Genomic DNA, 15,310 nt, shown 5'->3' on the forward strand with positions numbered 1-15,310 from the left:
TGGGTGTCAGGGACTCAACTACTTGAGCCATCACCTGCTGCCTCCCAGGGTGCATATTTGCAAGAAGCTGGGATTGGGAGCAGAGCCAGGACTCAAACCTAAGCTCTCCAATATTTAGGATTCCCAAGCGGCCACATTTCTTAACCACCATGCCTAATACCCAACTACTGAATTTTTAAGTGTTTTTTAAAATTTTTAATTTTTAAGTGGACGATAATGAGTATCAAAATCATTCTGATACTAGGTTTCACTGGAAACATTTTAAAAAGTGATGTAATGTGTATTTAAAAATTTCGATTTTTGGCCGGCGCCACGGCTCGCTTGGCTAATCCTCCGCCTGCGGTGCCGGCACCCCAGGTTCTAGTCCCGGTTGGGACACCGGATTCTGTCCTAGTTGTTCCTCTTCCAGTCCAGCTCTCTGCTGTGGCCCGGGAAGGCAATGGAGGATGGCCCCCAAGTGTGTGGGCCCTGCATCCGCATGGGAGACAAGGAGGAAGCACCTGGCTCTTGGCTTTGGATTGGCACAGCGTGCCGGCCGCAGCACACTGGCTGTAGTGGCCATTTGGAGGGTGAACCAACAGAAAAAGGAAGACCTTTTTCTCTCTGTCTCTCTAACTCTGCCAGTCAAAAAAAAAAAAAAAAAAAATTTTTTTTTTCGATTTTTACAGTGTACTGGAAATTGCATCCTTAAATATAAGGCAAAGATTTTGATATCCACATAAATATATCAGAGGGTACACAGTTGTTTTCAAAGTGGTAGTAGATGCACTGTCAAGTATTTGCAGGTCAGTGACATTTTGGGTCCCAATTCTGCATTCTGCTGCTGTGCTTAAACTTTCGGTGAACTTGAAGACCAGTAAATGGAGCAGCTCCAGGCTACATGATTATGAATCTTGGGAGGAAGTCTGGAGTATGATGTCTGCCACTGTCTTCTTGAGTCTTATTTATATTCCATTATGTACTGCCTGCAGGGCTGCTTGCTCACCCATAGACCTTTGAACTTGAGTAGCTACTGCCCTTCCAGCCCCAGGGTACAGCTTAACTAGTACGGTTACAGGAGAGGTGTTTGTATTGGGAGGGGTACTGGAAGTCAGTGGCAAGTGAGTGCGGGGAGTTGTGAAACAGTAACATTCAGGTTTGCTTTCTTAGAGCTGGGAAGCACCAGCATGAGCAGCCTTAGTTAGTCCTTTATTTTTCTTTCTTTGTTTCTTTTTTTTTTTAAAGATTTATTTCTTTATTTTAAAGGAAGAGTTAGAGAGAGAGAAAGATCTTCCATCCGCTGGTTATTCCCCAAATGGCCACAATGGCCAGAGCTGGGCCAGGCTGAAGCCAGGAGTTAGGAGCTTCTTCTAGATATTCCATGTGGATGCAGGGGCCCAAGTACTTGGACCATCTTCCGTTGTTTTCCCAGGCACATTAGCAGGGAGCTGGATCGGAAGTGGAGCAGTGGGGACTCGAACTGGCTTTACCCCCTGTACTACAGAGCTGGTCCTAGCAGTCCTTTCTTTGAATTAACTGTGTCACAGTTGGTCTAATGGGTAGCATATTGCAAGATATTCTCATTGTTAGATTCAGTGATCCTGCTACAGGGAGCTCAGGGCCCCTGGCCCTAAGTGAGGGTTGGGGTAGAAGTTTTCTGCTCCTCCCTGTGTTTGCCACTGGTGCTGCAGAGCCAGGGTCTCAGTCTTTGAGAGTCACTCCTATTGTACTTGAAAATCAGCCTGATTTTGAATCAGATTACTTACTTCAGTTACTAGTGACATGGCCTTTGGTAAGTTGACAAATCAGTGAAAACCTCAGTTACGTTACCTCTAAAATGGAGGTATTGGTTGCCTTTCCAGGTAGTGTGATGGTTATGAGAAGTAAGCATGCAAAATGAACATTGTAAACAGCAACCAATAGTTTGTATTAATAATATCAGAAGAAAGTGGAGCAGGTATATTGGGTGGCAGATGGTAAGCTTCTTTGGGGAGATGAAAGCCCCTTGAAGAGTGAACCGTTGGGCAAGAAAAGAAAGGTCAACCTAGCCAGAGGGAGTAGTTAATGCCAAGAGTGGTAAAGGCTCAAGAAACTTGTTCCAGGACATTCAAAGAGCTCAGAGGGCTAGGTGCAGTTATGAGGGACCAGAAATTTTACTTACTCTAATCAGGGTCTGTAGGGTTTTTCAAATGGGGAGACAGGACATGGGAGCGTCCATTCTAAGAGCACGCCACTGAATAGCTCTGCATTCCCACTTTTGTTTAGAGGGTACGAGCAAGTCTACAAGCCAGCAGGCACGTAGGCAGGTTATATACATCAACTTAAGGATTTGGGAGTCTGGTGGTCTAACATAGGAATTAGAGGTATGTTGTAAATCTTCAAAGACAGGCCCATTTAGGTGCTCCTGCAAATTTACAAATTCCTGAAAATATTCCATGTACCAATTGACGTCCATTAGCTTCCTACTGCTCCTGCTGCCACAAAGGTCTTCCTTTGTCTAGTTGTTAAAAAATGAGTTGAATAATTTGTGCATATTTCTGTGTCATTGCCATAGTACTTTCTTTTTTTTTTTTAATTTGACAGGTAGAGTTAGAGACAGAGACAGAGAGAAAGGTCTTCCTTCTGTTGGTTCACTCCCCAAATGACCGCTACAGCCAGTGCTGTGCCGATCCGAAGCCAGGAGCCAGGTGCTTCCTCCCAGTCTCCCATGCAGGTGCAGGGCCCAAGCACTTGGGCCATCCTCCACTGCCCTCCCAGGCCACAGCAGAGAGCTGGACTGGAAGAGGAGCAACCGGGACTAGAACCTGGCTCCCAAATGGGATGCCAGTGCCATAGGTGGAGGATTAACCAAGTGAGCCATGGCGCCAGCCCCCCCATAGTACATATTTTAAAATTCAATTGAGCTATCCCATCCTAAAGTCTTTCAATGACTTCCCATCACTTTTAAAATTCAAAATCTTTACCATACTATACTTAGTCCATAGAAGCTTCTGCCATCAGCTACACCTGATAACTAATTCCTCACATAACTCTGTTTGTCCTTATATTTGTGTTGTCTGTACATGTGCTATTGTCTTTGTCCTGGAACTTCCTTACTTCCTGCTACTCATTCTTTAATATTTAACATATTGCATAATATGCAAATGCATGCAGTGTTCTAAATGAAAAAAACCTCTTAAAGAATTCCTTGAAAGGAAATACACAGAATTAATAATAACCTTTGTTAAGAATTCTGAAAAAAAATAGAAATACATAGAGAAACATTGTGGTGAGGAATGGAAAGACTTGTATTCAGATGTTAATTTTTTGCAATTTTAATGCATTTAATACTTCTGTAGTCCTAGGCGGGGCTGTTATACCTCTGTACACAAATATTTAATAAATTATCTTTAACCAGTTGACTCTAACGTTCATCTTTAGAGTAAATATCCAAGAATAACTGATGCAAAGTGTCTTAGGTTCTCTACTTTATGCTCTGATGAGGCGAAGATGCAACTGGTTGAAGCAGGAGAGTTTTATTGAAAACAGGATAGCAGAGAAAAGGGTGGGGGGCAGTAAGAAGTATTCTTAGACAGCAAGCAGGGATCTGAGAAGAGATTCAGTCCCCTGAGCTGTGGATAGCAGCCTATTTATTCTGTTTGTTGGGAGAGGAGCGTGTGGACTTGCAGAGACCCACATCCACTCTGGTAAGGTGGGTTTGAATGGGCAGATGACCCCTAGTTTACCATGTATAAACTGGTCAATTTGCTATGTCCAGAGAGAGAGACACTTGCAGCAGTTGGAGCATATTGGAGCATATCAGGCAATAAATTGTCAGGTTTGTGATTCAGTATTTGTGCCCCATATTACCAGAGCTTTTAGAATTAATTGGTTTTTGTTGTTTTTAAAGATTTTATTTATTTATTGGAGAGGTAGAATTACGGACAGTGGGAGAGACAGAGAGGTCTTCCATCGCTGGTTCACTCCCAAATAGCTGCAATGGCTGGAGCTGAGTGGATCTGAAGCCAGGAGCCAGGAGCTTCCTTCAAGTCTCCCATGTGGGTGCAGGGGCCCAAGTGCTTGGGCCATCCTCTACTGCTTTCCCAGGCCATAGCAGAGAGCTGGATCGGTAGTGGAGCAGCCAGGATTAGAACCAGCGCCCATATGGGATGCCGGCACTGCAGGCAGAGGATTAACCTACTACACCACAGTGCTAGCCCCTAGAATTAACTGTGCCCCAGTGGTCTGGCTGTTCCTAACAAAATGTTCTGTTCTTTCACAGCTAAGGGGTAGGCACAGATTATAAGCCAATCCATTACAGTCTGTGTAGATCAGATTATGTTTCTGACCATTCCTCTGTTATACATGACTCACAATACTGAGTGCATTTCACTTGGCTTGGAGAGTAAGGTTAGGATATTCTGCCATAAGATTTATGACACTAGCATTCACAGATCTTCCTTTTGAGTCTGTTTTGAAACAACAGTTCCTAAAGTGTGGTTCTGGAGACAAGCAGCATTGGTATCACCAGACACTTGTTAGAAATGCAAACTGGGGGCCTGTGCTGCTGTGGCGTAGCAAATAAAGCCACCACTTGCAGTGCCAGCATCCCATATGAGCGCTGGTTCGAGATCCAGCTGCTCCACTTCCAGTCCAGCTCTCTAATATGGCTTGGGAGACCTGATAGAAGCTCCTGGTTTTGGATCAGTGCAGCTCCGGCCGTTGTGGCCAACAGGGGAGTGAACCAGTGGATGGAAGATGGAAGACTTCTCCCTCCCTCTCTCTTTCTGTCTCTGTGTGTGTGTGTGTGTAAAACTCTTTCAAATAAATAATAATAATAATAATAAAAAGAAATGCAAACTGCAGGCACTTCCTCAGACTCACCAGAAACTCTGGGCAGTCTCTCTCTCTCTGTGTGTGTGTGTGTAAAACTCTTTCAAATAAATAATAATAATAATAATAATAATAAAAAGAAATGCAAACTGCAGGCACTTCCTCAGACTCACCAGAAACTCTGGGCAGTGCCCAGTGGTGTTTTTTACAGACACTTATGCACACTAAAGTTTGTGAGCCTCTTTATTGTTATCCTCCAAAATAGCCGAAACAGGAGAACCAGGTGCCTCTGACACACCATCCATCATAAGAGGCAGTGAAAGGAGAAAGCAGTTCCACATGTTCACCCTAAATTGAAATTCACATGGCATACTTCCAGTCGCAGGTGTTACATTTCAATCTAGCCATTCCTCACATAGGCACCTCCAGGGTGAGTAGCAGCTGGAATTTATTTAATTGACCATGGTTAATGAGGCACCCAAATAACTCAGCTAGAAAGGTCAGCTAGTAAATAAATTAAATATTTCCTGCTGTATCATCTGTCAGTTGATGTGAGCTTGTGATTGTCAAGAGATTTAACTGTTGGACTGAATACAAATTTAGGAAAGTAAAGCTGCAGGGGGCAAAGCCTGCATCATCAGTCTGTGATTTTAAATCATCCTTGAATTTGCATTATCTGAGCCACTCATTGCTTCATTAACTCCATTACTGTAGAGTTAACTGTAGGTTGCATTCCATATCCTAGTCAAAGGAAAACTTTAATTCTTTCAAACACTCTTTTTGGATAATACTTTTCCCTCCAACATTAATAGTTGCTGGTTTTAAATTTTGTCTCTAACCTAAATACTTCATTGTGGAAAGAGTGGTAGATAAGAATCCATTTTGACAGATTTAGAGTTACATAAAGGCAGGCCATGGTTTTTTTGGTAAGATATATTCTGTCAGGAGAGATGAGACTGATGCAGGTGAGCCATCCCCTTCCATGCAGGACTTAAAGGGTACCAAGAAAACTGTGGGATCAAAATTAAATTTTTATAAAGATTTATTTATATATTTGAAAGGCAGAGTTACGGAGACTGGGAGAGAGAACGAGATCTTCCATCTGCGGGTTCACTGCCCAGATGGCCCCAATGGCAGGCCTGATCTGGGCTGATCTAAAGCCAGGAGGCAGGATCTTCTGGTTTTCCCACGTGGGTTCAGGGGCCCAAACACTTGGGCCATCTTCTGCTTTCCTAAGCAAATTAGCAGGGAACTGGTTTGGAAGTGGAGCAGCTGGTGCTCTTATGGGTTGTTAACACTGCAGGTGGCAGCTTTACCTGCTACACTACGGCACCAACTCCAAAATTAAATTTTTAAAACCCACAATGAATAAAATAGCAAACTTTTAAAATAAAGACAGCATCATAACAGTGCTGGGTTGAGTTACATCAGACAGAAGACAAAGTCAAGAATATTGATCCCATGTCTCAAAATCATAGGTAAGTGATGTATAAAATGAGGACCATATTCACCCAATGAGTAATATAAAACTATATTGATGTATATATGTATTAATATTCCTTTTTCTCTCTTTTTGCTTTTCTAGGTTTATCCTCACATCTCCCTCGTGCTGGCAATATGCTGTCCTGCTCAACAGATTCAATTACCCTTTTGAACTGGAAAAGGATTTACATTTGAAGGGCTACCACAAGCTCTTTCAAGGATCTTTACCCTACTATCCTAAATCAATGAAGTGTTACCTCAGCAAAACTCCATACCGCATGACTTCAGAAAGACACCAAATTGGGAACCTGAAAAAATACTATCTTCTAAATGCTGCTTCTCTTCTCCCAGTACTGGCTCTGGAAGTACAGGATGGGGAAAAGGTTCTGGATCTGTGTGCTGCTCCTGGAGGGAAATCAGTAGCCCTGCTACAGTGTGCTTATCCAGGTAGTGTGTGTTGCTCAGTAATCGACAACTTTTAAATATCCATGTGTTATAAATTACTTTGCAAAGTATTGTGGGAGAATTGTAAGACTGACTTTGCAAATGTAGAAAACCAGGACCCTCTGGAGAACAATGAGGAAATCAGTGTGTATAAATAGCATCTTGTTCAAGGTGCTTAGGTAATTGGGAAAAAACTGCATTTTTTTTTTAATTAAACTTTTATTTAATGAATATAAATTTCCAAAGTACAGCTTATGGGTTACAAATCTGTGAGATAATATAGGGGCTGATAAGCTGATGACAGAAGATTTTTAAATTTTGTTACTTACTTTTACAGGGGAGAGTCTTGTACGTATGTCTCTGTTACATTTCTCTGCAGCAAAACATTTTTTAAAGATTACTCGTTTATTTAATGAGAGAGAGAGAGAGAGAGACACCATCCATCCCCATGTTTGAAGCTGGGCCAAGCTGAAGCCAGGAGTCAGGAACTCCATCTGGTCTCCCACGTGGGTTGCAGGGGCCCAAGTATGGGGACCATCGTCTGCCTTCCAGGTTGTACATTAGCAGGAAGCTGGATTGGAAGTTGGGGAGCAACTCTAAACCAGCCACTCTGACAGGGGATGCAGGTGTACAAAGCGGCATCTTCTATGCCAAATGCCAGTCCCCTCTCCCCATTTAAAAACTAATTTGAGTTTCTCTGGATGAATATCACTTACTGGCAGATGAGATGTCAATTCTGATTGATAATTTTGAAGACGCAAATTCTGTTGTTCACACAAATAAGAGGATGTAAATGGAGAGAATTGTGTTGTAGTGATTTCATTGTTTATTTAATCTCTTTCTGAATTATAACTCTGGGCTTGGAGCCAATAAACACAGCAGGGGCCCCTAGAACAGGACGGAGATATCCTCTCACTTTGCAGAGAGGGGCCCAAGCAATAAACATGGCAGGAGCCCATGACCTCGGTGGGGGCTCCTAAAATGGGATGGAGATATCCTCACATCTAGAAGGGAGGGCTCCACCCTTCCCTACCTTATGCATTCAGGTCCCTGTTCGGGCGCCAGTTGTGGGCTCATCCTGTGAGGCCCACACTGTCGGGATAGTGGGGTGACAGTGTCCTTTGACAAGAAGCACCAGAGACAGTTGTGGTGAACATGTCCATTTATTAACAATCAGGCACAAGCTTTTAAAGGGCTGGCAAGGAAGAGTAGCTAGTTCAGGGTAACAACACTAATTCTATAGGATAAAACCAATACTGGTGCCTCTATGCTTCTCCAGTTAGCTTGAAGGTCACATAGCCTATGTAGCCTTCCAGGTGATCTTTATGGGTCTGGGCCACATCCGGGAGCCATTTACCTAGTTGACAATTAGAAGGCCCTTCAACAGGAAGTGTGTGTTGGGGGTATATGCCTGATGTCCCTGCCACCTGCCAGCAGCCAGGTCATGTGTGAGGGTCCTAGTGTGCTGTACCCTCGACCAGGGTTTTTCCCGGGGGCATGGCATGCTGTGCCCTCTTAACCCTCCTGCATGGGCTAGGCAGGCAGTCTCCCAGCCAGGCACAGGATCACCCACATAACTCTATATCATATGTGGACCGTTCATCAAACATTATTTTAATAATATTAATGATTTTAACTCATGTTCCAGTTCGTTGAAAGCAAGGCATTTTTTTGTTTGTTTGTTTGTTTGTTTTTGACAGGCAGAGTTAGACAGTGAGAGAGAGAGAGAGAAAGGTCTTCTTTCCATTAGTTCACCCCCTAAATGGCTGCTATGGCCGGCATGCTGCAGCCGGCGTGCTGCGCCAATCCGAAGCCAAGAGCCAGATGCTTCTCCTGTCTCCCATGCGGGTGCAGGGCCCAATTACTTGGGCCATCCTCCACTGCCTTCCAGGGCCACAGCAGAGAGCTGGACTGGAAGAGGAGCAACCCGGACAGAATCTGGTGCTCCAACCGGGACTAGAACCCGGGGTGCCGGCGCTGCAGGTGGAGGATTAGCGTAGTGAGCCGTGGCGCTGGCAAAAGCAAGGCATTTGAAGTCATCTAAACTGCAAACAGCAACCTTGCCTGGTGGTCAGTCTCTTTTTTTTTTTTTTTTTTTTGTAAAAGGGAACACATTTATTTCTGATGGTTGGTAACAATTTACAAATAATCTTGAAACCAATTTACTCAGAATGCACACATGCTATAAAAAAACTCCTAACTCTTCAGAAACTGCCACAGGATTTAATTTTCAATGAAAAAAAGAATCATTGAAAAACAGCAGCAAACATCTTGAACTCAAACCTGCTCAAATGAGTATAGTCCCAGCTTATAGAATATGAAGTAGGAACTCAATTTCCAGCTGCTAGAGAATTCCTTATCAAGCCTTTCAGTCGAACCATACAGGGTCTAGACTTTTGATGTTAAACTAAACAGCATGCAGAACCATAAATAACAGTTGGTAATCATAAGAAGACTGTATTTTAGGAAGAGACTACCTATTTTACAAAATAGAAACACTTGAAGCAAAATTGGTTTATGAAATAACAAAACAGTTTGTCTTATACTTGAAGAAATTATGATTGTAAAACATTGCTTTTAAAACATGTAAACAGCTTTTCATTGGGTTGTATTCTTCAGGATGACATGAAGGCATATTTGAAATACAGATTCTAAACCTGATAAGTTGCTTCACCTGCAATAAATACTTGTATATCCTCTTAAGTAGGGGATAACTGATCAACTTTTCAAGAAATGTATTTTACTGTATTTACCAATTTATTGTCCACAGTAAATATCAAACAGGAAATATTAACGTATGAATTCTACTTCAGTTGCTGTGCTAAAAATGTAGTTTACTATTTTAGATCAAGATTAATGACATAGATCTAGATTTGCAGTAGTATACAGTGCTTATTTCTACATAATCTTTGTTGCAAAGATAAAACAGATAAAAACAGAAAACAATACTAAAAGAGCTATAATACACTAAAAGTTCTCAATAGATTAGGCTTTTTTTAAAAAAGATTTATTTATTTATTTGAAAGTCAGAATTACAGAGAGAGAGAGGAGAGGCAGAGAGAGAGGTCTTCTATCCGATGGTTCACTCCCCAACTGGCCGCAATGGCTGGAGCTGCACCAATTTGAAGCCAGGAGCCAGGAGCTTCTTCCAGGTCTCCTACGTGGGTGCAGTGGCTCAAGGACTTAGGCCTTCTTTCACTGCTTTCCCAGGCCATAGTAGAGAGCTGGATAGGAAGAGAGGCAGCCAGGACCAGAACTGACGCCCATATGGGATGCCAGCACTTCAGGCCAGGGTGTTAACCTGCTGCGCCATAGCACCAGCCCCAGATTAGGCTTTAATAACAAGTGTTACAAACAAAAGCCTTGGTCCTAATTATTACTAGGGACAGAAAGAACTCTTTTAATACAAAGAAAAAAAAATACTGTATTCACTAAGGGAGAACAATTCTTTTTAAAAAAAATTTATTTAAGTTATACAAATTTCATGTATTTTGATACATGAATACAGATTTAGGAATATAGTGATACTTCACTCCCCACCCTCCCTCCTGCCCACAATTCAACCCTTCTTCCTTCTCCCTCTCCTAGTCCCACTCTTAATTTTTGCTAAGATCTGTTTTCAGTTTACTTAATGATCATAAGGTTAACTCTACACTAAGTAAAGAGTTCAACAAATAATATGAAGAAAAACATCCACTGTTCCTCATCAGAAGAGATAAGGGCTGAAACAGTCATCAGATCTAAAATGTCCATTTCATTCCAAAATATTGCATTTTAGGTACTCAGTTACCCCAGAGCAGGGAAAACATGATATCTGATTTTTTGGGACTGGCTTATTTCACTAAGTATGATTGTTTCCAGTTGTATACATTTTGTTGCAAATTACAGGATTTCATTTTTTTTCCTTTAAAGTTGGGTTGTACTCCATAGTGTATATATACCAAAATTTCTTTATCCAGTCTTGAGTTGATGGATATCTGGATTGACTCCATATCTTAGCTATTGTTAATTGAGCTGCACTGAATATGGGGACAGATAACTCTTTCATGTGCTGATTTCTTTTGGTTTTGGCTGAAACTTCCAGTGGGTAAAACACTCATCTGCACCACACAAATGATCTTGGCCGTCTTTACTCTGAACAGAGATCCCACCATAGTGCATATTGCACTGCACCTAGTGATTGCCCAGAGACCGAGCTGCTCCCTGCACCCTCTCATGTAGCCACCAAGTCCCCACAGTCTCAGCACACATGTCACCCACAGTTGCTGAGTGCAGAGGTTCTGCTCTGCCTCACCAGCTTGTCCAATCCACAGAGACACAAGTTCCCCAAGCCAGCTGCTCATGGGTGCTCTGCCTAGGTGGCTTGAGTTCTGGAGCCTGTGGTATGTTGGGAGGCTGGGTGTGCCTCATAGTCTATGTGGGTACCTAGCCCCCTGTGAATCCTTGCAGCCATACTCAAAGTCTGGGGAACATGGATTTTCCCCTCTGCTAGAATTTCTGGATCATACACGTACAGAAGAGCCGCTGGCCAAATGTTGCCCTCTCTCTGCTGCTGCTGACAGTACTGCTGAGAAGATGGCGTCCTTCTCAGCCAGTTGCTATGTGTGCACAAGGGCTTCCACAGCTGTCACTAATGCCGAAAATGGTGCCCATCCTCTCTCAGTTGGACATGGGGCTCCATTTGGGAGATGGGGTGAGAGAAATGTGACCCTTTGACTTCCAATGGGGCCGTGGGTACCCTCCAGCCCCTAGGGCTCTAGGTAGGACTCGTGCCATGCTCTCCCTCCGGCTATATCACCATGGGTTGCTGCAATCTCATCTTACCTCTGTCTCCAAGCTGGTACCCTCCCCTGCTCTTGGCTGCTGGAGTCATGTATTGTGTGCATGTTTGTGCTGAGCAACCTCACCTTCCACAAAGGTCCCCAGTGTTCCTATTCCTTCTGTAGAATTTCCACTGTGGTTTTCTCTCTAAATCTCCCCTAAGAGTATACTTCCTACGCTTTTTAAAAAATTATTACTATTTATCCCTAGCTTAACACATTACATCATTCCATATCCACCATCTTAGAATCCCCAGACTCATTCATTCTCTTAACCAGTGTGCTGAACTACATTTGTTTAGTGTTCAAAGGTTTGTACACCCTGGCATGATTTGCCCTAATAAGATTCTGCATGGGTGGGAGCTTGATTTTCATTCACGAAGTTAGTGAAATGCTTTGTGAAGGGAGATTCTTCACTGGGTGTCTCTTTTTGGGAAGCTGATGACCTGAAAATTGATTGTTTTGAAACTACCTATGCCTGCTTATCCCTGAGAAAATCATTATGTATCCCCAAGGGATGTATATCCTAGTTTGAAGACTTGTAATATTTATCTTCTTTGAGAGTATTCCCTGTTGAAGTACATTCAAAAAATTTTTATGAGAGATGTGAATCCAGTTGTAGTTGGCATTGGTATACATAAATAGCTCACCATATAGGAGAAATATACTTTATGTTTTAAGATTTGCTAAAAACTCTGTTCTTGAAGCTTGCTGTGTTTTGTGTAAGAAATCACAGCAAACTTGATTATACTATAAGATTGTCTTGTTATTTTTGTATTTTCAGCTGAAGTTTTATGGAGTAATATATTATAAATAGGAGCTCATAACTGTTTTTACTTCCTCTCAGTATTCTTTGACAAGATATTTGTTGTTACTTGGCTTATACTCATTAATTCTGGGCTTAGAACTTTTGGTATTGTAAAAGCTGGAATAGAATTGTCAAATTAGGGTTGTATCTTGAAGAGAGAACATTTTAATCTTAAATTATCTTCATTAGTAGGCTATAAATATTTTACATATTTATGGTAGGGAAGTTGATTTGATGAAGTACCCAAAGGCAAACTGATAAATTTTAAGAATTTGAAGTGGAGAAGAATCTTCATGATCTTACATCAAGGGCAATGAACTACAGGCAGTGTTCCAAGGAAAGTAGCTTTTCATCTAAATAGGACTAATGATAATGGTTTACTAAGAAGTACAGATGTCTTCATGCTGATGCTAAAATTCCAAATTAGGTTAGCTACAGTGCTTGAATTTGGAATGCAGAAGCAATGCTAATCAAAGCTTTTATAAGCAAAACTTAAAGTGATGGCTACCCTAAGTGCATTTTAACACCAAATTTCTTCAGATTAGTACTGGCCTTTATTCTGGGCCAAGAGGTTCACAGCTTTGAATGATTAAAAATCTCATATTTAATATGATTTTAAAAAGTTAATCTACTTTTGATAGTCCAACTGCTCTCACTTCTTAGTTCAGCAATGCACTGACAATTTTTTGTTAACCTGACCTTTGTAATATCTTTATTTTAACATAAAAAGAGCCAACGATTCTGGTTCTTTTTTTTTTTTTTTTTCCAGATTTATTTTATCTATTTGAAAGGCAGAGTGACAGAGAGAAAGAGAAAGAAAGAGATCTTCTATTTGCTGGTTCACGCCCCAGATGGCAACAATGGCCAAGGTTGGACCAGACATAAGCCAGAAGCCCAGAACTCCATCAAGGTCTCCCATGTTGGTGCAAGGGGCCCAAGACTAGGGTCAGCTTTCACTTTGTTTCTAGGTACATCCATAGGGAGCTGGATCAGAAGTGGAGCTGCTGGGACTAGAACTGGCAGCAGCTTAACCCAAAGATCCACAATGTTGTTCCCACATTTCTGTTTCTAAATAGAGTAATATAGGATGACCCAGTTAGGCAGTGTGACTTAGTCAACTTTCTCACTGACGTTTATGACTCCCATGCATGAAATTCTGTTTGCTGTCAGTAATAACTTTTGGACATGTGGTGAGCCTTTGATAGTAGAGGATGTTAGAAGCTCTCCTTTCTTTGTTGAATGGTTTTTGCCCTCTCTCCTGACCTTTTCCATCTCTAGGCTTTGTGTGTTCTACTGCTTTCCCCTTCTTCTTTTCCTGCTAACTTTCTAGGAATCAAATTTCCTAGAAGGCCTCCTCTGAACTCACCTACAGTAGGTATGTCTTCATTGCGGTGATAATTAAAATAATAGTTTGGAGTACTTTGTATTTGCCAAAAGCGTTGTTAATCACATCACATAAATCTGTGATTTTCAAGCTTTTTTTTTTAGTAGTCTCTGCTTCTAATATCATATATCCTCAGATAAAAATCTTTCTGAATCCTAGGGCTCTGAATATACAGTTTGACTATCATTATACATATGCATTATGCCATTTAACTCTGCCACATTGTAAGTTGGTTTTTATTCTCTCCACTTTAAAGAAATAAAACACAGACTAAGAGAAGTTAACTAAATTCCCTCAGGTAGGAGACAGAGCTGCAGTCTGAAAACTTCACTGTAGTGATGTTGACTCTATTCTGCTGTTTCCCAGTGAGACTCAACTGGTGATTTATCTGGCTTTCTTCAAGATGGTTTCTTCAGCATCAGGACAGGTTCTCAGTTACCTTTGTGTCTGCAGCAACTGGCACTATGCATCATCCATAACAACTGCCTGGTAAACCAAGACTCTCAGGTCTCTTCATTATATATAATTAACATAGTGTGTGTGTATATATATATATATACACACACACATATACACACACATATATATATATACACACACACATATATACATATATATATATATATATATTCAAGGGAGCTGCAGAAAGTTTGTAGAAAAGAAGAATTACAGGTAATGCAAATTTTCTATGAATTTTTTGAAAGCCCCTCATCTATGAAACTTGCATTTCAATAAAATCTACATCTAAGCAAAACAATAATAAAGCATAAAGTAATTTTTAAGCTGGAAATATTTTAAAATCCTCAATTGAGAATTTTGACTAAATACATAATTTAGTACTGCCATGATTTTCAGTTGTAGTGAAATAAATAAATATTGTTTATAATAATTATTATCATTTTATGCCACTTTCCAACTTAGCTCATCCACATTTAGTGTTCACACACTGTGGTCAATGCATTAGATGGAAGATATAGAGGTGTAGGATATAGAAATGACGAAAACTTCAATTTCTGCAGAAAATAACTGTAAGTATAGGATATAACACCAATCTTACCTTTTTTTGGTACTGAAGCCTGGGATAGAATCAACATTAGCATGTTTTTCTAAAATGTTAACAGACAGACATTTGGCCCAGTGGTTAAGATGCCTTTTGGGGCGGCCACATTCCATATCAAAGTGCTTACGTCTGTATCTTTGTTCCACTTTTTGTTGTTGTTGTTGTAGTTATTTATTTATTTGAGAGGTAGAGTTACAGGCAGTGAGAAGGAGAGACAGAGAGAAAGGTCTTCCTTCCATTGGTTCACTCCCCAAATGGCCACAGCAGCTGGAGCTGTGCTGATCTGAAGCCAGGAGCCAGGTACTTTTTCCTGGTCTCCCATGTGGATGCAAGGGCCCAAGCACTTGGGCCATCCTCTACTGCTTTCCCAGGCCACAGCAGAAAGCTGGATTAGAAGAGGAGCAGCCGGGACTAGAACCAGCACTCATATGCGATACTGGGACCGCAGGCGGAGGGTTAACCTGTGCCACAGCGCCGGCCCCTGTTTCTTCCACTTCTGATTCTAGCTTCCAGATAAGGCG

At 41.5% G+C, this 15,310-nt stretch overlaps 1 protein-coding gene across 6 annotated transcripts in view; it reads left to right on the forward strand.

Annotated features, from left to right (window-relative positions):
- The window catches only part of NSUN3 (NOP2/Sun RNA methyltransferase 3), a 277,672-nt gene that overhangs the window by 10,274 nt on the left and 252,088 nt on the right, over window positions 1-15,310 (forward strand). For all 6 annotated transcript variants that reach the window (XR_009867538.1, XR_009867540.1, XR_009867537.1 and 3 more), the window contains exon 3: window positions 6,377-6,720. Coding sequence is in view for 2 of the 6 variants with exons in the window: in XM_062206701.1 (XP_062062685.1) it covers window positions 6,377-6,720 (344 nt within the window). In the remaining 4 variants the exon portion in view is untranslated. The remainder of the gene's footprint in view (window positions 1-6,376; window positions 6,721-15,310) is intronic.

The sequence above is a fragment of the Lepus europaeus genome, chromosome 2, assembly GCF_033115175.1.
Source record: "Lepus europaeus isolate LE1 chromosome 2, mLepTim1.pri, whole genome shotgun sequence".
NCBI lineage: Eukaryota > Metazoa > Chordata > Mammalia > Lagomorpha > Leporidae > Lepus > Lepus europaeus.